The following is a 23,869-nucleotide window of genomic DNA, read 5'->3' on the forward strand; positions in this document are numbered from 1 at the left end:
GATAAATTTTCACAGCCTTCTTTGATCATATTTACCAAGTGTGCCAATAATTCTGACCACGACTGTACATAATATGTGTGTGCGTGTACTGTGTATATTTATTATGTAAAGAAAAACGTTTATTTTGGATGCGATTAATCGCGATGAATCGTTTGACAGCACTATTTGTTTTTAAGTGTAGAGTAAATATCAGTCATCAATATCATAAATTAATTTGTCCTCTTGCATTCAGGCTGTATCATCTAGTGGAGGACAATTACCTGATAACTACGTATGCCATGCTAACCTTGTTATCGAAGTGTTGATGTCGTTCTGCAGTTTTAGAGCTAGAACCAGCGTTTTTCATCACTAGATTTATCAGATTTATGTTGTGCAGGTGATCTCCCCTCCTTCAGAATGCGTGATCCAAAACACATTTTGCATTTTTATTATTAAAATCTGCGAACTGTTTGAGCGAGTGGTAATTTAGCTACATGGTGTTGAATTATGTTTTTTGTCTGATTTTCCCTGCGCTTTCATGTTATGGTACAGGTGTATGAGGTAAGGTGGGATAAATGACTCCTTCGGAATATCTTTTTATATTTCTGGAATGTTTTAAAGGGATGGTTCATAAAGATAAACTTTAAAAAGGATACTAACTCCTAGCAGCTGTGTGTTGAAGGTTTCATAGTAACAGATTAGTTTTTTTTTCCACAGCTGCGGAGCTCCTTTAAACAAGCATTTGGGAAGAAAAAGTCTCCTAAATCGGCATCCTCTCACTCGGACATTGAAGAGATGATGGACTCTTCTCTGCCATCTTCACCCAAACTCCCCTATAACGGCTCAACGGCATCTTCTCCCATGATACGCAACTCCCACTCCAACTCCCTGTAAGCTCCTCACATCAACAACAAGAACAATAATACTAATAAAATGTAATTATTATAATTATTATACATGTATTTATTTTAATTAATAAATTATTATAATGAATATTATAATAATATCTGTTCATAATAATAGTTTTGCAACCCATAATTCCTTGTCCTATTTTTATTTCATGTCAGAATAAGTGTGCAGAGGTTAAATTAAAATAAAATAATAATTTATTGCTATTTATTATTTGTTACTATTTATTATTTAGAATTGTGTATTAATTATTATTATTATTATTATAAATGTATCTACTAAGCTCCTCATATCAACAATAATACTAATAAAATGTATTTATTATTATTAGTAGTAGTAGTATTGTACATTTATTTATTTTAATTAATCATTTATTGTAAATTATTATTTTATAATAATTTATAAATTATAAATATAATTTATTACTATCTAATTTATTTTTCTTGTTTTAATAATAATAACATTATTATTATTATTATTATTATTATTATTATTATTACTGTTACTACTAATCAATGTATTATTATTTCTTATTTTTCTATAATAATAGCCCGATTCCTTTTGGTCTTGGTTCAGGTAGCACACCTTTAACCAGGAGTTTTCTGAAATATTAGATTTTCGGGAAACTTCTTAAGCCTCATTTTGGATGGAAGAAAGATTTATAATAGACGAGCACCATTTACAGCGTGATTTAGTCTAGAACTAGGTAGTGTTTTTGGAAAATACCACCCATTTTGTAAACTAAAAAATTACGCACACCCAAATTTTATGTTGCTACAGAGTAACTCTCAATGTGATGGCATATTATAAATGTCCAATTCAACGTGGAACACCCTCAGAGTTTCTCTCATGGTTGATATGTGTATGTTCATAGTCCTCAACTGTCCTCGCTGCCTGCACTTGGGCCTGTCTGGGGCTGTAGCAGCAAGTCCATGAGGTCTGCCTCACTGGCACGGTAAAGGGAATGGCACAAACAATACCAATATTTCTCAATCTCTGATGATCAGTTCCCTGAATAAAATGCCAAGAACAGATGTTCAACAAATGACTCCTACATTAGTCATTCTGAGCAATTAACAGTTTTAAAACACTATATGCCCTGATTCATAAATTACGTATTGTTGCTATTTCTGATTCTTGCACTACTTCCACAGTTCATTGATGGAAAATTCACTTTCACTGCTAATCAGTATTTAATGATTTGTGATTTTTCCATAAAAAAAATAAAGACCTAATCTTTAAAACAAAACAAAACACCACAATAATTTATTTTTATTTGTTTGTATATATATATTTTTTTTAATATTTTGCATTGTTTGTTTGGTATTTAAGCGTTTTTTGTTTTGTTTGTTTAGATTTTGCTTTATTTATATTTTTGTATTAATGTTTCCTTATTTGTTTGCATTTGTTTTCATTTTTGTTTTGTTCCGCTCATGTGTTTTAAATTAATCTTGTTTGTTTTCTTTTTTGTTTGATATTACGTGTTTGTCACAGGATTTCAGAGTGTACGGACAGCGAGGCTGAAACAGTCATGCAGTTGCGCAGTGAACTGCGTGATAAAGAAATGAAACTCACAGACATCAGATTGGAGGCTCTCAGCTCCGCCCACCAATTGGACCAACTACGAGAATCCATGAACCGCATGCAAGTGAGCATCTGCTTTAACAAGACAATATGTTTAAAAAGATAGTTCACCCAAAAATGTTCACCCTCATGTCGTTCCATACCCGTAAGACTTTTGTTAATCTTTGGAACACAAATTAAGATATTTTTGATGAAATCTGAGAGCTTTCTTACCCTGCATAGACAGCAACGAAACTACCACCTTCAAGGCCCAGAAATGTAGTAAAGACATCATTAAAATAGTCCATGTGACATCAGTGGTTCTTTGTGTGCACAAAGAAAACAAAAATAACATTATTCAACGATTTCTTCTCTTCCAGGTCAGTCTTCATTCACGACAGTACCAGGACGCATGCATGTGGTGCTGCTGACGCAGGAACCACCGTTTGCTAGAAAAAGAATGCACACGCATGCGTTGTGATACTCTCATGAATGGCGGCAGACACTGACTGGAAAAGAAAAAATAGTTGAATAAAGTTATTTTTGTTTTCTTTGCACACAAAAAGTATCGTCGAAGCTTCATAAAATTATGGTTGAACCACTGATATCACATGGACTATTTTAACAATGACCTTACTACCTTTCTGTGCCTTGAACGTTTCAATTGCATTGTGCAATGCAGGTCAAAAAGCTCTCGGATTTCATCAAAAATATCTTCATTTGTGTTCTGAAGATTAATGAAGGTCTAACGGGTTTGGAACGACATGAGGGTGAGTAATTAATGACAGAATTTAAATTTTTGGTTGAACTATCCCTTTAATACATGGTTATACTCGCTTATACATTCAATATGTTTAATGTGGAGGCCAATTTTAAAATCCATAAAGTCATAAAATCCATTTTATCCTATCAGATTGAGATTGAGAGGCTGAAAGTGGAGAATGACAGATTAAAGATGGAGAGCCGAGGCAGTTGTAGCAGAGCTCCTTCTCAGATGTCCATCTCCCCTTCTTCTGTGGGCCTTTCTTCTCAACTCAGCCTCACAGAATCCACCAGCTTAGGTAGAAAAGACTTCTTAACATCAAGAATTGAAATAAATCTGGCATTATAAATTATGGAAATTCTCTGTTGAATTATAGATATGTTGCTAGAAGACAATGGAGATGGGAGTTCCTGGAAAGAGGGACAGCATGTGAAGGTTGTGGTCAGTCTGGAGAAAGATCCAGAGTGGAAAGAGGTACAACTCAAGACTTTTCAGCAAAAATAACTCCATGATCTCATTAGTGTCACTTCAAACACTTCTTTGTACTGCTTTTGGCAGGAGTGCAGACCTTCTCAGTTCTTGCTGGGCTGCATTGGTGTCAGTGGAAAAACCAAATGGGATGTCCTAGACGGTGTAGTCAGACGACTCTTTAAGGTACAAAAACCCTTTTACTTAGAGTTTAGAGACCTTTAAGGCGAAATCTTATGAAAAAAACACATGTCCCTGTCACTCCAACAGGAATATATCATCTACGTTGATCCTGTCACACAGTTGGGTCTGAACACTGACAGTGTGATGGAGTACGGCATTGCAGACATCCATCGCGCCAGTGATGCAGATACACCAGAACTTCTACCATGCGGTTATCTTGTGGGAGAAAGCGATACCATCTCTGTCAAGTTGAAAGGTACGACTATTGCTTTTTTAGAAGTAACTAGTCTTGAAAACATGACACCACACCATTGAAATACATTGACGACGACAGGTCTCTGACAGTTTCCTCATGACCGAAGCCTTGTCTCTCCATCTGCAGACTTGTCTGTCAATAGTGAGGACAGTTTGGCATTTGAGACTCTCATTCCAAAGCCAGTTCTGCAACGATATATCTCTCAGCTGGAGGAGCACAGACGAATCATCTTTTCAGGGCCCTCTGGCACAGGGAAGAGCTTTCTAGCCAGCAGACTGGCCGAGTACATAGTCCTAAAAGAGGGAAAACAGCTGGAACATCAAGCAATCGCCACTTTCAATGTTGATAACAAAACTACTAAGGTCAGTTAATCTGATTGAATAAATATGACAAAACTTAATGACAGGTTTATATCCCATTCACTTAATAATTTTCTTTATAAACAATGAGAAATTGTAGGCGGCTGATTTATTCAAACAACTTAATAGATGCTAAACACTTTTAGTGTTACAAAACTCCAAGGTTTTTGTTGCAAATTTGAAGGTTCTGGTAATAATGCACAGTGTGTTTTATACAGGAGCTGAAGCAGTACTTGTCCAACCTGGCAGACCAGTGTAAAACCAGTGTACATGCTGTTGACATACCTGTAGTGCTTATACTAGATAACCTTCACCATGTCACCTCACTAGCTGAGATTTTCAACGGCCTGCTCAACTGCAAGAACCACCAGTGGTGAGCATCACAACAGATTGTGGCAATGATTTTAACTGAAAATTCAGATTTTTTGTTTAAATTTTCATGTTTCATGATAGATTTCATGTATATTTAATTATATTATTTTCTCACAGTCCTTACATTATTGGAACCATGAATCAAACCCCATCTCCCACTCCAAATCTACAGATTCATCATAATTTCAGGTATCATCTCATTCAGATTTTAATTTACTACTATTTTGTAATATTTTTATTACTATTTACTTTTTTTTTTATTTAATACATCAATGATATATAATGAAGTCACTTAAGTGCTCATAAGTTTAAAAAAAAATTATATATATATATATACACATATATACAATTTATAAAATTGGATTTTTGTATGTATTATATAGCATATACCTATAATTGGGGTTAGGTAATTGCTATACCTCAACTCTCCACAAGAGGTCCTGCAAGCATTTCTCAACGTTTATTTTGCTCAAGCTTATAATACTTGGGTAAAATTGGATCCAGTCTTGTACTTGGTCTCTTATTTCAGATGGGTTTTGTGTGCCAATCATATGGAGCCTCTGAAAGGTTTTCTGGGTCGGTACCTGCGACGGAAGCTTCTAGAAACCGAGATCAGCAGTCGTGTGAGGAACGGCGAGTTAGTTAAGATTATTGAGTGGATCCCATGTGTTTGGCATCATCTCAACCGCTTCCTGGAAACACATAGTTCTTCTGATGTCACAATCGGTGAGTGTGGAAACAGCCAATCACAATCACCCATATGCCTACCTTAGAATTTTTAAACTGTTTCTAATGTTAATCACTCATTTCTTAAGTATGAAACTGGCTTAATATATTGATTCATGTAAAACATATTTTGTCCACCACAGGACCTCGGCTCTTTTTGTCCTGCCCAATGGATGTTGAAGGCTCGAGAGTGTGGTTCACCGATCTGTGGAACTACTCCATCATCCCCTACATGCTGGAGGCTGTCAGAGAAGGGCTGCAGGTAAGGTGCCTTCCATCATATGTCCAGCATTACAATATTGGGATGCTAAAGCAAACAAACAAATAACTCTCTGTTTGTTCTGCAGATGTATGGGCGTAAGGCAGCATGGGAGGACCCGGCGAAGTGGGTGATGGAGAGCTTCCCTTGGGTGGCAAGTCCACAGCAACACGAGTGGAATTCCCTGCTGCGACTTCGGCCAGAGGACGTTGGGTTCGACGGGTACAATATATCTCAGGAGGGCAGTCCAGGCAAGCAGCCTGCTCAGGGAAAATCAGAAGAAGACCCACTGGTAAGTTATATAAAGTAAATAAATTGTATCTACATAGTTCTTACTTATGAAGATTTACCATGTAATGTCCTGTTCCTATTACCACAGATGAATATGTTAATGAGGTTGAAGGAGACGGCTCACTGCACAGGGACAGAGAGCTACGACAGTGATTCCACCAGCAACAGTCACCAAGATGGACTCTTCTGAGACTTTTTAATATCAGATTTGTCTTTTATATGAATCTACAAGGTGCTGGTAACCTGTAAAACAGGGTGCTGGAAACCCTGAAAGATCATTATTGCTCAGTAAGTCGCATCACAGCTTAATCATCACCTGAAATGCAAGAAAAAACATGTCCAAAAGTTTAATATTCATCAAAGATCGTCATTTCCAGAAATGGACACTTGATGGCGGTATAAATGTGTTCAAAAAGGAGATAAACCTTGTTTAGATGTAGCAACTCCAAGACTGTTGCCAATTCATGTTTATTTTCAGTCATATATTAAACTTTCTAAATAGTATCTAATGTTGGGTGACTTATGTACTAGTGAAAAACTTTGGTGCTGCACTTTATAATAATGCCTTACAAGAGTCGTTGAGACAGGCTAGCTTATGTCTTAAAGATCTAACTTTATACAAAGTAATACAAGGACATTATAGCCTTCCAATGGTGCACTATCTGTGGGACCTAACAGAGATATATAGTTAAATATGAACTGTATTTTGGTTGCTCTTCACCAACAAAAAAATGTTTTGGCAACACTCGCATAACATAAAGAGCTGTTTGGAAAAATATTGATAATATTAAAGCTAATTTTGTGCCAGGAGCATAGTTTGTGCCTCTTTATCTAGTACAATATTCTCTATGCAATATTGTTAAATTCAAAGAATATTTAACTTCATCACAACAGAATAATACAAAATTTTAGTCAATAACAGAAAAGGTTTTACCAAACAATCTCAATGAATAAAAACCATTACGGACAGTATAGTGGCATTATTGCAATACTGTTGATATCAGGACGACTTGAAACCAAAATTTACTACACTTTTATAGATTCTTATAATTCTACAAGGACAGCTGCAGAAAATTAGTCTGCTTTGTTCAGTGTGAGAGTATGTTTATCTAAAAATATTTGTTAAGGGGAGAAAGAATGGGATGAAATTATGTGAATCATTAAGGTCTGAAGATCTTGGGGTAGTTATACATTCACAAATGATTTGGCACAAGGATCTGTGTGCTGTGCTTTAGTCTGAATATTAGTGTGTCTTGCTAATGTGGCAAACTTTTGCATTAAGTCCAAATAGATCACTGAGAGATATTTTATTTGAAAGATTGCATTTTGTTTAATTAGAAAAAGACCCTTTATAAAGGTTTCTTTTAAAATAATTTTCTAGAAAATATTTTAATAGATGACCTTATGCAGTATTTCTTAATTTAGTTTTTTCTGTTAGATTTTTTTCTTCGACACATGAAAACTTTTGTGTGGAAAACAATGAGACGAGTTTATAATTAATAAAAAAAAGGCAAATAGTGTCTACTTTCCCATAAATTGCTGATAATTTTAGAAAACAAGACACAATTTTGATTGAGTTTGTGTATATTTTCAGTTGTAATATATTGTAAATATTTGCCTCATGTTTAATTTGTTTGTGTAGTTTTTAATGTAAAGTTCTTGTTAATGTTTAATGATGTTTTTCAGTGTCAATTTAGTGATTGCATATGACCCTTTCGGAATAAATGTGTTTATTTTCCTCTCTAACTATGAGTCTCTGTCAGTTATTCAGTGGCAAATTGTCAACAGTTGTGTTTTCAGTAGTTGTGGATGGAGTGAGCAAGTATAGTGACATTGTTTCATTGATCTTATTGGCAGGCCTGATAATATTATATAATATTAATAATATATAATATGGTAATAATAATAAATCTGATCCATTTTTATTTTTTACTTTGGTTTGTCGAAATGCTACAAATATTGCAAATTATGTGAAGAAAATTTTGTATCATTTCAATTTGGTCAAAATACAACTATTGTACCATGAATAAAATGTTCATTTCAAGGCAGACAAAAACGAAAATTATGGTATTTTGCTTTGGATTTTTAATTTGTAAAAATATTTTTCACATGTATATACATTTTTTACAAAACAAAACATCAGTATACAAAATAATATAAGACTTTTAAGTTAGAAATGTGCCATCTACGTATTTAAGATTATAGACAAAGAATCCCAAATCATTAAGAAAGATTACAATAATCTTGGTATAAAAATTCCATACAAAATACTCATACAAAACACTGCCAAAAACGCAGCGGTTACGACGTTCTCTCTTAAACGGAAAGGTTTCCTATAAAGTTCACACAACTGTCAAACAAGACCACTTTTCTGAAAGGTTTCCTCCAGTTTTGTGCATAAACATAAGTCATTAAAAATTATAGTCTGCTTAATGATTACGACACGGTTATTTCCTCGTCCTCTGATTCTGAGAAGTCTGAGTGCTTGCTGGAGATGGAAGGCGAAGTGAATTGTAAATCTACGTTGAGCTCGTGATTCCCGCGCGGAAGGCAGAAAGGCGCGCGCGGGCTTTCTCTCAGAGCCGCGTCAGTTTCTAACTTTTTTCCAACGTCGCTCAGGTCAGGATTGGGGTTCATTTTCGTCGGTAATGTTTGTTCCCTGCAACCTCCTGACGACAGAAGCTCTCTTTCTTTGGAATTGCGCCATTTCATTCTTCGGTTTTGGAACCAAATTTTAACCTGATGAGAAAGCGTTCGCAAGACATGAGCACACCCAAAGGTACGATACAAAAAAAAATGTTTGTGGACAACATCATCTTACCTGAGAGTCTTTAAGGCCAAGTTTCGCCGCCAGTTTCTTTCTGTCTGGTTTGCTGATGTACTTCTGTTTCTGAAACATCTTCTCCAACGCTTTTCGCTGCACGTCAGAGAAGACGGCCCGTCGAAGCATTCCTCTCCTCGGCTTCCCTCGAGCAGTGAGGGGCCATGCGAAAGTTCCGGGAATAGGCACTGCTGAAGACGATGCTATCAGAAACAACCAAACAAACTCTTTTAAAATCAGTGTTTCTCTCTAAATAAGCTAATACGAGTCTTTTCTAAGAACAGGAAGTAGTCTTTGGGCTTGGAACGAAAGTTGGCCTTTGTTTTTGTTTTGTTTTTAAAAACAAACCGTTTGAGTGATGAGGAAGCTAATTAGCACATTGCTTGGTTCCCAAAAGCATTGGTATGGTAACAAGGGCGAGCAGTCATTCAGAGCGCTCCAGTGAAAGATAGAGGTGCTAATGAAGCGTGGACGGTAATTGTGTAGTAATGAACTGACTGAAAAAGGCTTAGGACAGGCCACTAAAGCCATATATTACGGCCACAAAAGAGATTTACACTTAAAAACTAAACACAACGGTATGCCAGGGACATTTTGAGAATACTGATGGCGGGGGACTATGTTTGCCCCCAAATATTTTCATTAAATGGACACGAAAAGCCATTCATACTGCTCAAGTTGTTTTGTTGACGTATTCACACCGCGGTGAACAGAATCAGTCTATTATCGTCGGTCTGAATGAGTGCACGATCCACAAGGCTATTTGTAGCCCGCATTCATTGGATTGATGGACATGAAGCTTAACGCAAAATAGACCCACTTTTATTGGTTTTAGAGGCATACTTAGCTTTAACCAATATACAAATATAGTTTTCGTAATCATTGCATTGGTTAGAGTAAATTTTAATAAACTTTTATAATCCATTTGTATTGCTACTAGTGAACACAGTAGTCTAATTAAGACCCTGTTAAGCAATTTTCATGCTGCTACATGAGACCAAAACTTTTGCTTGGACGTCCAGTGAAGACTCCCCACACTCTATGTGGTCTTGTGAGAATATTGAAACACTGAATAGAAGCTAATAGGGGAATTAGTCCATGACTGGTAAATGCCTATCAGCAGCATGCTTAAGTCAACGACGGGTCTGTGTGTGGCTGCCCAGAGGGAGCTGACCAATTGGTCATGGTGCTGAAAGCATTGTTGCCAATCAGTAACTAAGTACACTGGCTCGGTGGGAAAAGGCAGCGATGAAGAGACGCCAACAGTTTGCTTGTGAGAGCGGACCCGCCTTAAATTGGGACCATGACAATTCCGGCTAATTTGTGGATTAGGGGAAGCGGTGCAAAATGTCAGCAGTCACTGCATTTGCTAAATAGGGCATCGAATTAGCGAGACTGATTCCACAATGTCCTACAAATTCCAGCATTGGAAGCAGATTCTGAAGGCCCATCAGTTTGACCGAATTAAGAAATGACAGCGATTTTTTTAGGAACCCACCTGGGAAATATGATGCTCTGATGAATGGGTGGAATAAGCCGTCAAAATATGGGAACGGAAATGTTTTCGCATTCAGTCCTTGCACTGAAGGTGGTGGTGAAGCTATGACACAAAATAAAGCGGACTTTAATTATATGAAATGTACAAGTTGAATGTGACATAAAATGCGTTTATAACATAAATGTAGCTAAATTCTTAATGAGCGTATTTTAAACAAAACATTCAAGACAGTTACTCTTGTTGATGCTTTAACAGTATAAAGTTGCTAGTTTATAAACAAAAGAGAAACCTACCGTTTCGTGTTGTTGACGCGAGAATCGCGTTCACTCCAAACTTCAAGTAATTTGGATCGTTTGAAAATGATGTTTGTGGAGAGCTTGATCTTTTTGGCAATGATGTAGACATGGCGACGTGGATTGCGGAGGAATTGTTCAGAGTTGTGGCTCCTGTGGCCGGAGGAGATGCGCTTGGAGACGGGATGCTCCTGTGCATGAAGGTGGCAGGTCTGCTGATCCGCAACAGGTCCTCCACCAGGAAACTCGAGTGCGTGGTGAACGCCGACTGTAAAGTGGGAGGCAAGGAAAGAGCCGCCGAGGGCCGCAGAAAGTTTGGATACATAGCAGGTGGCGCAATAACAGTTGGCAACATCATTGCACCGTTTTTTTTTTTTGTTGAAAATGACAGCGAGGAATTCACGTGCTGCTACTCTCTCACTGCAGAGGCTTGCGTAGATTAGAGTCCAAGAGGGCAGAATGAAGGAGCTCTTGCCCGTCCCTCTCTTTTCCAGGGGTTTTATAGTGGACCGCTGGAGAAGCCTTTTCATGGGTGACAGCTCTAACAATGAAGTTCAACCAAATTCTCCACGTGAGTTCCGTTTACTCTAGAGACGGCGCGTCCTGATTGGACAGAGGAAATTCGGATTGGATTAGACACCACAAGCAAACCGCAGACAACAGCCTTTTACGAACCCCCCCCCCCCCCCCCCCAAAAAAAAAACATTGGAGTCTATAGTTAATTATCATAGTCATGCTGTTACAAATATTGCAATAAAAACACTTTCTGCTTTGCATACGAAACGCAATGATTTATATATATATATATATATATATATATTCTAGGCATTACACCTTGAAAATAATAAATTAAAGGAAAAGCAGGATCTAAAAATAACCAATATAATGAAGAAATTGGGGAAAAAATAATAATTTTAACTGCAAACTTAGAAGTAAAATAGTGCTGGGGTACAACTTTAGTTGATTACTAACATTATTCAACCAATTATCATTGAAAAATTCTCAGAAAATTCGTGTAGAAATGACAAAAAGGTTACAGATGAAGACATTTCACGGCGTAGATTTTGCGGCTATACTGTCCAGTGTTTGTAAAGCATTTAAATAAAAATGCTAACGCAGGATAGCAACGCTGTACAATGATTTTTCGAAGTTGTAAATAAAACAAAGAATATTGGACTACTTTATACAAGAAAATACTACTAAATGCAATTTTTTTCAGTGTAGTAGTTGCCAACCTGTGTTTTCTGCTCATAGGTCACACATTTTCTTCCATTGAGTTACAGAGAGTAAAAAAGAGGAATTTCATTGTTTGAGGAGCTGGGTCAGAGAACATAATGCGCCACACGTGGATAAGGTTTAATGTGCTATGGCAAAGCACAACCTTTCAAGTTTTGCTGCTAAACCGCAAGGGGAAAATGGCCAACGCCTACTGATAAAATATATTATAAAACGAGAAAAAGTGCGAACAAAAGGATTTCTCCTTGGAGGCTTTTATTGGGACAGACGCTCTCCCCTGTCAGATGCACCAAAAGAGGTGAATCCTTAAGCCTGTGGGCTAAGACCTGTGACTAATGGCGTTTGACCGGTTCTCTGTCAGGATTTGTCTCACTATCCATTCATTTTCTTGCAGCTACCTTCACATTTATCTCCGCGGAGTGAACTCGTGCGCTTTGATTTGGACAGGAAAAAAAAACGAGGGGAAGACATAGTCCGCGTGAGCCCTGAGCGATGACACGGCGAGTAAATCTCCATGAAATTATGCGCCAGGCGTTGCTCTTTCGCACAAATGGATTGTGATACTGACTCTTTAGACAATATTTCAGAACTTTTTAAAACGGGATCAGCCCGACAGTCCATCTTAAGAAGTCTTAGTAACCATCTTAGTAAAAGCAGAGAAATCTTTGTTGGGGGCATCACTGTGGCATCACGCAAGTAATTTTGGGACAGCTGTAATTCCCTCATTACGGCCCAGTATATCCCTACCTTTTTCTTACTTTCGCCAACATAACCAGAACTTAAAATATAGTTGTAGCTTTATTATCAATCTATTAATCAATCTATCTTGAATCACATTAATTTCTCAATTGAATGGAACATTTTTGTTGACAGCCTTTGCTGCAGCTTAAACAAGTAGGCTATTAAAATCTATCAACACGCCAATAACAGACCCATAAGTGATTAGCATGTAATTATTCAAATTTTCATCAAATAATACGACCGTTAGATTTGCATCAGTTGTTTTTAGCACCGCCCGGGGCAGTCGTATTAAGACACCTCATCACCTTCAGAAAACCCAAGAGGACTTCTGCACGTTCAAAGCACTTTATTCTTTCTCTTGCACTTGAAAATCCCTCCATTGTACCTATCAAGCAGATGGTTTGCAGGAAATATAGCTTAGCTTCGGTGACCGAAACTAATTTCTGCTTGCTTTCCAAGCCATGGCACGATTGTTTTCTCTTTACCAAATAGAGGGAGTGCAGCTGGTCGGGCGCTGAATTAAACCCATTAAAGACACATTTCTAAGATATTATATCCACATAAATGTGCCTTCCCTCCTCCGGACACACATTAACGCCTGCGCTTTTGCATTACAGGTTGTGCTGATGTCATTCTCCTTAGCTCAACGGCATAAATCGAAAATGATTTGGCTTCATTTTATTATCCGCATTCTGCAGATTTGGTCTAAGCAACTTAAGTGAAATGCCAATGCAATGATTAAAGCACGTTAAAAACCTAGTTAACAGAAAACAAAAAACTTGGCAGTAAAACTTAGTATAATTTTATAATATTATTGAAAATTATGTTTTTGTTTATAGAAAGTAGGCTACTCATTATAATGTATGGGGGAGGATAAAAAATTATAATAGTTCAAATATGTTAGGCTATATTAATATTATATAATTAAATGACATGTAGACCAGTTATGAACAGAAAAATATTAAGCCACTAAAATTGAATAATGCCTTGTCACTTTTTTTTTATTTTTTTTATTTACAGAGTAATAATAACCCATTGCAAATTATGATTAGATTTTTTAATTGAATTAATATCTTTAAGTAACATGTAAACACTGCATATGAGTCTGGTTTTAACACCTTAAGCCGCCCTTCGTGCAAACCCCTTTTAGACAGACCCAGCATCTGTTTCTATCCGAGGACGGCAGAACACTGAGGAGATTAACCAAGACCCGAAATACAGAAAAGCATTGACAAGCATTAAATTGATATTAACTCTGCATTAAACATGACGCCGGAGCAAACGTAAGTCTGCAGAACAAAGCGTTTTGATTTGCGTCAGACAAAACACCTGTTCTGTTCAGACAGCTTTAGCGCAACACGTCTCTGCAGCCTCACAAATCACCAAATGGAGAAACATTTGTCCGGTAACTTGAAAACAAGTTTTAGGTTGTAATTTGGCTTTGAAGAGTGTTTTGGTTAAGTGATTATCAATTACATATTTTAACTACACTATAAATTGGTTAGACGACATAGGCATATATGCCTATTTTTTCACGAATGAAAACGAGGCTGTTTGGAGATGCACGTTCAGTAACGTTTAGCCTAATGTTACTTTTGATCGTTCAGGTTGCCAAAACACTTAAAACGTGTCTTTGAAAAATCAGAAACGATTGAGGTGACAGAGGTGAAAGAAAAAACTCTTGAAAACAGTTTTGAAAACAGACTTGATCTATAGCTTATAAGAGAGTACAACCTATCTAAAGGCTTGTTTCCCCTCATAGCCTTGTTTTCAAGCGGTCTAGTCTGACTAGCTTAATATGTTAAGGAAAAATATTATAAATGGACAAAAAAAGGTTCCCAACACAAAAAGTGATAGCAATAAAGAAAACAGCAAAATAAGGATCGCATCAAATAATTAATGAATAAATTTAGCTTTTGTAGGTTTGTGATATATGTTTGGCTTATGATATCCCATGATTAACCATTGTAAATTGAGCAATCAATCTTTATATGCTCAATACATGATGTGTAGGCCTATTTTAAATTTAAATGTAAAACTTTTTTTCTATTTCCTTAATTTAAGACTAACATTTTAATCAGAACATATCATCATTGCATAGTAGTCATTAAATGCTTTGATAGAAACACAAGCATGATTAAAATGTTTAAAATTATGGGTGGGTCTGTGTGTATTTCAGTTTTTGTTGATTTTCTTAGATAATTAGGATGCTAAATTAAAATCAATTTCCCATGGGTAATATATTTCTCATCATCCTCTGTTCTTTTAAAGATAAGACTTCATTTAAATACATTACAATACAATAGCTAATTCACCATATGCATTTAAAAGAAAACAACAAGCTTTTGAGATTTAAAAAAAAAATCTCACAGAATCTGTTCATTAGATTTAAATTGGTCATGGGAGCTCAGGCCACATCAACGTGGAAAATGTGTTTTCTTCTCATTTTAATCTCATAAAGTTTCACAGTTACGGCAAATCTCTTCAGACTCCTCAGCACCTGTCAGGTTGTTTTGAAATAAAGCTTGTAAATGGCTCTAGTTAAATTGTGTTTCTGGGGAAGCCCAAGCGTTGCTACGCAGTCTGAAAAAAGGAACAATCCTCGTGGTTGTCAAGACCACTTTAAATTAAGGGCTTGTTGCTAACAAGCAATCACTGCTGCAAATAAAATGACCCTTGGTCATGCTAACCTGTGCCATTTTTCTTGCTGACACTCATAATAGAAAAAGCCACTCAATGAGCTTAAAATGGGACACAAACCAAAAAATTCAGTGCTTGGAGGGAGGACTCCCTATTTAAAGCTAAATGCTTGTATGGGGCCATAGGATGGTGTTAAGAGTTTGAGCCCATTAGCACAATCTTTAGCTTTGTTTTAGACCTGAACTCAGGGAGCAGGGGAGAGAACCTTGTCGAAAGGCTCCTATTGAGTACGCCTGATAAGTTGAACATGGGGCAAAGCAGACGTAGCTGAGGCGCTTGTGTACTGAGGAGGAGCCGGGGTTGTTCGCTGGCTACTTGAATGGGGGACGCCAGCGCCTGTTGGCTGGCTGGTATTGATGTGGTTTAGCCGAGTAATCGGATTGAAAGTGAGCCACGGTATTTGTGTCAGTTCACATTTCGTCAAATGCATAATATGCATGGCCTTGGCGTGGGGATTCTGTATTGAGACTTTGGCTTGCAATTCAGCGTTATGAAAAGGCAAAGCCTCATTTAATTCAAATATAACTCTCACTCGACCATTTACAGATTGCTATATTTGCATAACAGCAAAGAACTTTTGCCTTTTCAAGGCCTGGCTGTGTGTGTGTGTGTGTGTGTGTGTGCGGGTCCTATTCCTGTGCTTCTCCCTGGTCAGGCCTTAAAGGGGGAAAATGTACTCAAATGTGCGAAATAAACGTGTATATTGTGAAGGAGTGGGTTTTCTCACAGGGATAAGCAAACAGGGGTAAGGGCGAGAAGACGTTAGACGCTGACATTTAGCTTTTTTCCCACTGCTGGAGCAATATGTTGAGTCAGACAACAAAGCAAAAGTGCTACGGTGGTGTAATTCGCCTTAAATGATGTGCACTCTCACACGGTGGCAGTTTTGAATGGGATTTTGTTGTGACATTTCAGGTTTTTTAATCTCTCTTTTGTTGAACGCTCATTTGAAATGTAATTATGTATTCTTTGGATTATAATTTACTTTCTAAAACGCAAAATTGTAATAATCATTTGAAAATTTTTCATGAACAACAAAAAAAAGCTCCATTTACAACTAAAGGGAGTCTATTGCCAAAGGAGAACTAGTTCCACAAAGACCACAAAATGTTCATCCTCTTGAAATAGAGCCCAGTCTCATGAAAATGTGTACAAATATTACGCCAAATGAGATCGGGTAGTGAAATAACCCAGAAACCAATATGTTTATCTAACTATAAATATAATAATGTAACATTATTATAGTAAGTAACACTTAATCTCCAAAGAACCATACAGCCAGTGTTGATGAATTATGCAATTTTGTTACATAATAAATGTAACTGTAATCCATTACAGTTACTGAGAAAAAAATGTCTAATTAAATTACAGTTAATGTTAATGACTACAAAGGAGGTTACATCTGAAAGTTTTCTGCAAAAAGCTAGGATATGTTGAATAATATGAATTTGTTGCTTTTCCTGTTTTTGATAATGCCTCCTGACATTTAAAAGCAGTTTGGTAAAGTGATGCTATTGTGTTTTGATTAGTTCTCTTGTTTGAATTTGCAGAGTACTATTGTAAGGTTAATGCTGTCTGGTTTAAATGTTTGATAATGAAACAGTTGAAAATATTTGTTAGAAAAAGTAATCACACTTTTAAAAATACTGGTTTAAATACAACCCAGCGCTGGGTAAAATATGGACGAACCCAGCGATTGGGTTGTTTAGACCCAGCGGTTGGGTTACTACCCAGAAGGTTGGGTTAAACATTAAAAAACAAAACAACCCAGCATATGTTCTGTCCAATATTTACCCATCACTGGGTTGTATTTAACCCAGCATTTTTTAGAGTGCAGTTACATTACTTTACTAAAGTAATTGAAATAGTTACACTACTTGTTACATTTTGAATAAGGTAACTTGTAATGTGCAACCTATTACATTTCCAAAGTAACCTTCCCAACGCTGCATACAGCCAACTCAAGAATTCTATACAAACAAAAATTCAGACGCAAAGAACCATTCAAGAACCTTTATTTTGTGTAGTACCTACACGTATCACAAAAAGAAAAAGACACCTTATAAAAAATGGCTGGCCAATGACTAATATAAATAAAAACTGATGTTTCAATCCTCAAACATTTATCAAAATGAAACATCTCAGAGATGGAAGAGGAGCTCTCCCACATGAAACCCAAAGAAACTCTTTTTGCCAACTGTGAGAGTAAGAAAACTTAAAACATATTATATTAATACGTATATTTATATAATTCAAATAAAAAAGATGACAGCTTAGACATGTAGCCCTATATTAAAAACCTTCAATTATATTAAAAATAACCTTAAATGGAAAAATTATATATTTCCCGATTGACAATAATTTTACATTTTAAAAGTGAACCAGAAAATTATATATATGTGTGTGTGTGTGTGTGTGTATATATATATATATATATATATATATAAAACACTTGGATTTATTCCTCAGTTCATTTGAGCATTTTTTTAAAGGAGATCTGGATCCTTCTTGATGGACAACCTGGAGGTGCTCCTGCTGAAAGCAAATAACAGCATGCATAATCAATATATAGAACCATTAAAGAAGACATTTATGGTACTGGATCATTGCACCTTAAAACCAATTCGAAGTTTTCACTGTGAACTAGACACCACTTTGGCTGATGTAAGAATGATTTCTCATCCTCATTCCTGGAAAAGGCCAGACCTTTGAACATGTCTCTATTTTCTAGGACATGGCATAATCCATGTCCTAGACTTTCATGTGTTCACAACCCTCAACTTCTAAAAACAGATGCGACAGTACCGCTTCTTCCGGCAGAGAGTGAAGGGTGGGAGAGGTGGTGTTAATATCAGCATGTCGGACCTGAGATTAATCTTAATCTCCTCTCTGTGTGCTGCAGGCCGTGGGGTTGAAAGGCATGGGGAAGTACCAGTGGGGGTGCTCTGGCCCGGGATCTCCTGCCCGGAGAGGATAATGCCAGTGGCGGAGCCTGCTGGTCCTGTGGAATCCAGCCGGAATCCCCACTGCTCCGTGCTTTCAGCGCACACTTCCTGAAGAGGTGCGTGATATTGGCCTCCCACCTCTCGGACCCAAAGAAAGGCTAACAAGGTTTCTGTACCCAAAAGGCCATGTTTCTGGCGCACATCAAAGTTAAAGCCACTTCTTCAGAAAGTGTGGAGATGTGTGCAGCACAGATGAATGTTAATCTCCACAAGAAATAATTCCTTATGGAGAGAGAATGTGGCAGCAACAGGTGCATACTTGACTCAAATCACTCCTGTCGCTGACATCCTGGTAGGTATACAAGAGGAAATCATATTACATTTTTCTCAGTCGCTTTGGTGCATTTCAGAGAACTGGTTTGTTACAAATAATCACTGTAAAATTACACTCATTTGAGATGATCATTTACCTTCAATCTTTAAAGATGCATATATTATATATTGTGCATATATTTTCAACTTTACTTTGAAACTCTCCCTTCCAAATGTGGTGAATGCTGAAGCCTATTTCTGCCTTCAAGAAAAAAGGTACTTTTATGAGGGTTATACATTTCTGACCTTAAATACTATTTTACTCTAGTTTCTACTTGAACTACGTTTAATTTATTGTTACTTCACACTTGTTTTGTTTGATAATAAAAAATTACCAGCAATTTCTGAGTAAAAAAAATAATAATTCAGTGCAGTTGTAATTTTATAAAACTTTAATTTATAATTGTGACTTTTTTCTTAATTGCAACTTCTTATCTCAAAATATGACTTTATATCTAGCAATTAATTTGATTTCTTTTGTCACTTTATATCTCCCAATTTTGACTTTTAATTTCCCAATAACTTAGTTTCTCTTAGATCTATCATAATGTGATGTTAAAATTTGCAATTTGTCTTTTAATCTCCCAATTGTGATTTTATTTCTTGCGAGTTATTGTAATTTTGATCTCACAGCGTGACTTTAGTTCTTATTTTAAACTTTATCTCACAATTACCTTTTGTAACTGAGGCAAGTTGTAACAAGTTTCCATAGGTGAAAGAAGACAATGCTTTAAAAGTGGAGGTATAGAGAAAGAAAAGAACAGGAAAAAAGGCCAAAGAGCGACTTCAATTCTTCTTTTCTGAGGAGACTTCATAAAGTGAACAGCCACTCTAGACTCAGTGTTATTTTCTGCTGTCCACTGATGGTCAAGACTGATGGCAGTAAGGATCTATACATTCTTGTGAGACCTTTGACCCCCTCTACATTCTAAAGACCCTCTTTTAAGACTGGCACGTATTCAAGCCCCTGGCAGTGCATTGCCAAAAATGCAGATCAGATCAACCCAGAAGCCCACAAAACCATCCAGGAAAAGTATAAAACTGTATATTGGCCACAGTGTAATGCTACGTGGAAGAACTGAGCAGTAGCAATGCTCACAAGACAAATTTATTGTCTTTCTTTTCCTTACAGAAGGAGCGCTGGAGGCCTCTCCTCACGCTTCGCACAAAAACCCATCCATGAGTAAAGAGGCCGGCTGAACACTTGGCCTGCCCAGCTGCCTTGAAGTGAATGGGGTTTCTTTTTAAGGCCATTCAATGCTTTCTGTCTCTCTGCATACAATGTAGGTGTTACTGCTTAGAGAGAGAGTGAGAGAGAGTCAGGAAAATAGTCACTTGAGAACTGAGGCTGTTCTTCATTCTCAGTCAGTCATGAAATCATTCCTTCTTCAGATGAGGAGGGGTCCTGCTCACAAAGGGCCAGGGGACTCTCAATAGCCATCCTAACATTTTTATGGGACCCTTTCTTATCCAGATAATAAATCTGATTTTGAATAAAACATGGATCCTCCTGTATATTTTTATATGCTGAGGACAGCCATTAAACCGATAACTTGTAATTTAGGCAATGCGTATTCATTAGCAAACTCATTGATGCTGATAATCATACAGACCCCTTTTTGTGCCTTCATATTAAAGGATGTGTCATTTTGGCTTTCATTTTGGATTTTAATGACTATTTTTTGCCTTTTTCCTTATCATTCTCAAAGCTAGGGACAAAAGGGACTCTTTCAGCAGTCTATAACCCTCACTGGGTCAAAGCGAAATCTAAAGACTATTAGGGCCACAGTGAGAACAAAAGGATCAGTGGGGGGAGTTGTGAAAATGGAAGGCCACCATTCTCCCGCACTCAAACGGGATGCGGAGATTGAAAGTTTGTTTCAGATTTTGCCATTTTCATGGAGGTCGAGGGCTTGAATGGAAGTCCGCTGGACGTCCACTGCGGTGCAGGGGACTTTTATTCTCTGCAGCGTTTCGGGCCGCAGTTTGACTTGCTCTCAAAAGGATGGCATGTTGGAGACCTCGACCGGAGGTGGCGAATGGTGCAGGCACGCGAGCGCGTCCTCTGGCAGGGGGTTACTAATCAACACCCCGGTTGACTGTCGGGACTGACTTCAAGAGGCTGCCTCTAAGAGGCCAGAAAGTCTCTTCCCCTCCCCACTGTTGTTTTGAGTCTGTATGGAGAGACTTTTTGTGCAGCTGTCTGTGATGCCGAGCGCAGGCCTTTAGTAGATGGTACAGTCAAGTTGTTGTTTTTAAAAAAAATATATCATTACTGTAGATATAGCGACATGCTTTTTGTCATTACATTTCTGCCTTTAATAAGAAAAAAGTGGTTTTTAGACAATAGAATTATAATTTGTTGTCTGTTGTCATATTAAATATGTTAAGACGTTAAGCATAAGACATTGGTTGAGCCATTTCACCTTATTGTTATTATATTGTTATAATAGCAATAACTGTAGATTAATAAGTATTTTTTTTAAACCTATTGCATATTCTTAAATGTCCTGTAACAGACATTTTTCAATTCATGCCCCATGAAAAAAATAAAATAAAATTAAAATAAGATCAAATCTGGAAGTTGAAAGCATGTTCAAAAAGCGTAACTGTCTGGAGATTATATATATAAAAAAAATCTAATTTAAAGGCGAAATTCTAAAAAAAAAAAAAAAAAAAAAAAAAATATGTGTATATTATTTGTATATATATATATATATATATATATATATATATACACATACATACACATGCATGTATATATTTAAGAAAAATATGTTGTTTATATATTAAATGTATTTATAATTTAAAATATAAGAATATGAATATATAAATGTATACACATGTAAATATTATCTAAATATATACTGTGTGTGTGTGTATTTACATATACATAATAAATATGCACAGTACACGTACATATATATATATATATATATATATATATATATATAACGTAAACAAAAACTTTTATTTTGGATGTGATTGATAGTGATTAATCATTTGACAGCACTAAACAAACAACAACATCAGCACTAAACAAACAACAACAAAAAAACCAATGGCATAAATTAATACATATATAATTTATATTTAATACCCAACCGTTAAGACTGTATCAAAGTCATTACGTTTTTAAAAAATATAAAATTTTATGAAAAAGGACTTTTAGGTCAAAACTAAAACAAATTTTGACGTAAAGAAAACTTTTAATAATTATGATGCAAAAATGTATGGAATTTGTAAGGGAAAAAGTACTTCAAAAATGTTCGAAAATGTTTCTGAAAATAATGATTGCATAAACATATTTAAAGTGAACGGAAATTATTTTATTACTTAAATTTTTTGCTTTTCACATCAAAAATTATATAAATGTTTAGTTTTTTTTCATTTATAAATATATCATTAATATAAGATTTTTTTTTCCATCATCTTGGGCAGCTGTATTTTTTGCTTGATCTGTATATATAACTGTCCAAGCAACAAATCTGAGACAAAAGTACAGACAACAGATAAGACAAAAAACAAATACAGTCCTCTTCAGAAAGGGAACACATGAATATTTTGCTCTCAGTTTGAGAGCCGTGTCATGTTCACCATACCTTCTCTAAGATTATAACACACGCTCAACCTGCCTTCCTTTCAGTCAGGGCCCCAAATCAGATTTCTCAAGGGTTGCCGTCACACACCCACCCACACACACAGAGATAAAAAGCGAAGAGGAACTTGTGGCTATTCCCAAGCAATGCCTGCTCTCCGCATATTAGCCCCTGTTGAAAAGGGGTCTCTGCAAATGAAACCGTTCACCGGTTTGCCAAAATGTGCCATATCTGTAACACTTGAAGAAGTCCAAAGGTTAGGCGAGAGTGAAAGCCAGCACTTGATGCGCTCAGTGTCTTGGTGGTTATGGTGTTTGCTCCCTCTTTGTGGTTTCCCAGCAGGACGCCTGTTGTCCGGTCACATTCACGTGCCGTCGCCACACACTGGAGGCCTTCACCTGTTAGAGAGTCACCTCCAGACTTTTAACACCAGAATATCTGCCTTTGTACTTCGCCTGCTCTGGCCTTTTCACCCCAACAGACTGTAATTTCATCCGTTTTTCACGGCTTTAGTTCCTGTGAATGCCTTACATTCCCATGTCTAAACATCAACAATGAGGGAATTTCACGGACCGTACGGACGAGATACCACTGCTTGCGGCTTTAAACACTTTGAGAAGTCAGATTTCATTAAAAATGAACAGTTTTTTGGTCTATATGCAAACAGTGTTTGATATCAGTGTAAAAGTTAATCTCAATCAAAAACATTTGTGGCGTAATGTTGACTATAATAAAAGCTCATTTTCTTTAAAATAAAGCTCAAATCTGGGTTATTGTGAGGCACTTTTAATAAAAGTGAGTCAATCCATTAACATAGTATAGCCATAAGACCTGAACAATAGGCAGTTTAACATGATAAAATCACATATTAACCTTTTCTTTGTAAACTTTTTTGCCATGATAACTCAATGGCATCAACCCTAAAACTCTGAAATGACTGTATAATTTTAATTTAAACATCTTTACAGCTCAGAAAAAAATTTAGGTGCTTTTGTAACATTACAAGATTCATATTTCTGCATCTAAATCCCCCATAAACTGGCCCCATTATTTCCATTGTAACTGCATTACTGTACCCTTTATTTTTGTATTTTTTTAAGAAATGAATGATATTTTTTGTGCTAACTATCATTATGCCACAAATGCAGCCAATCAAGCTTAACTCATATTGAACCTGTTAAATATATTCCTGTTAAAAGATACTTCTACTTTTTCGGCCTTCACATTAATATGGACATTGTTGGAAATCAGCAAAAACACACCCTCTTCTTAACGTCATTCCCACTCCAAATCAAACTGTTCCATGTCATGCATTCAACTTTTCGGATTACGTTGAAGGCAAAAAATATGCTGTCTGTTATAGTTTTCAGAAGGCTTCAGTCAAGCAGTACTTTTATCAGCTTCAAGATAATTACTTTTATCCTAAAGAGGCTGGCCGTCTTTGTTAACTACTTCTTCTCTGAGAGCAGATCTGGGCATCAAGTGGCCGAATCTGTTGGATGGGACGCCCTTCACAAAAGTGTATCGAGCGGTACA

General features: G+C 36.6%; 2 protein-coding genes across 2 annotated transcripts in view; one reads left to right on the plus strand and one right to left on the minus strand.

The window, feature by feature from the left end:
- Positions 1–7,872, plus strand: part of LOC306868252 (neuron navigator 2-like) — a 69,061-nt gene extending 61,189 nt beyond the window's left edge. The window contains exons 25-37 of the mRNA XM_079414339.1: positions 697–869; positions 2,383–2,536; positions 3,365–3,512; positions 3,591–3,688; positions 3,773–3,868; positions 3,953–4,121; positions 4,248–4,483; positions 4,699–4,853; positions 4,970–5,041; positions 5,382–5,578; positions 5,722–5,840; positions 5,926–6,129; positions 6,217–7,872. Of these exons, the coding sequence (XP_079270465.1) occupies positions 697–869; positions 2,383–2,536; positions 3,365–3,512; positions 3,591–3,688; positions 3,773–3,868; positions 3,953–4,121; positions 4,248–4,483; positions 4,699–4,853; positions 4,970–5,041; positions 5,382–5,578; positions 5,722–5,840; positions 5,926–6,129; positions 6,217–6,318 (1,923 nt within the window). The 3' untranslated portion in view covers positions 6,319–7,872. The remainder of the gene's footprint in view (positions 1–696; positions 870–2,382; positions 2,537–3,364; positions 3,513–3,590; positions 3,689–3,772; positions 3,869–3,952; positions 4,122–4,247; positions 4,484–4,698; positions 4,854–4,969; positions 5,042–5,381; positions 5,579–5,721; positions 5,841–5,925; positions 6,130–6,216) is intronic.
- Positions 7,873–8,564: 692 nt separating this feature from the next.
- On the minus strand, positions 8,565–11,098 carry LOC306867972 (homeobox protein DBX1-B-like; the record flags this gene model as incomplete). Its single annotated transcript, XM_079413942.1, has 4 exons — positions 8,565–8,867; positions 8,950–9,152; positions 10,448–10,549; positions 10,741–11,098. The coding sequence occupies 4 exons, from the start codon at positions 11,096–11,098 to the stop codon at positions 8,565–8,567; spliced, it is 966 nt and encodes a 321-aa protein (XP_079270068.1).
- Positions 11,099–23,869: the final 12,771 nt, after the last annotated feature.

The sequence above is a fragment of the Barbus barbus genome, assembly GCF_936440315.1.
Source record: "Barbus barbus genome assembly, chromosome: 50".
In the NCBI taxonomy this organism is placed as follows: Eukaryota; Metazoa; Chordata; class Actinopteri; order Cypriniformes; family Cyprinidae; genus Barbus; species Barbus barbus.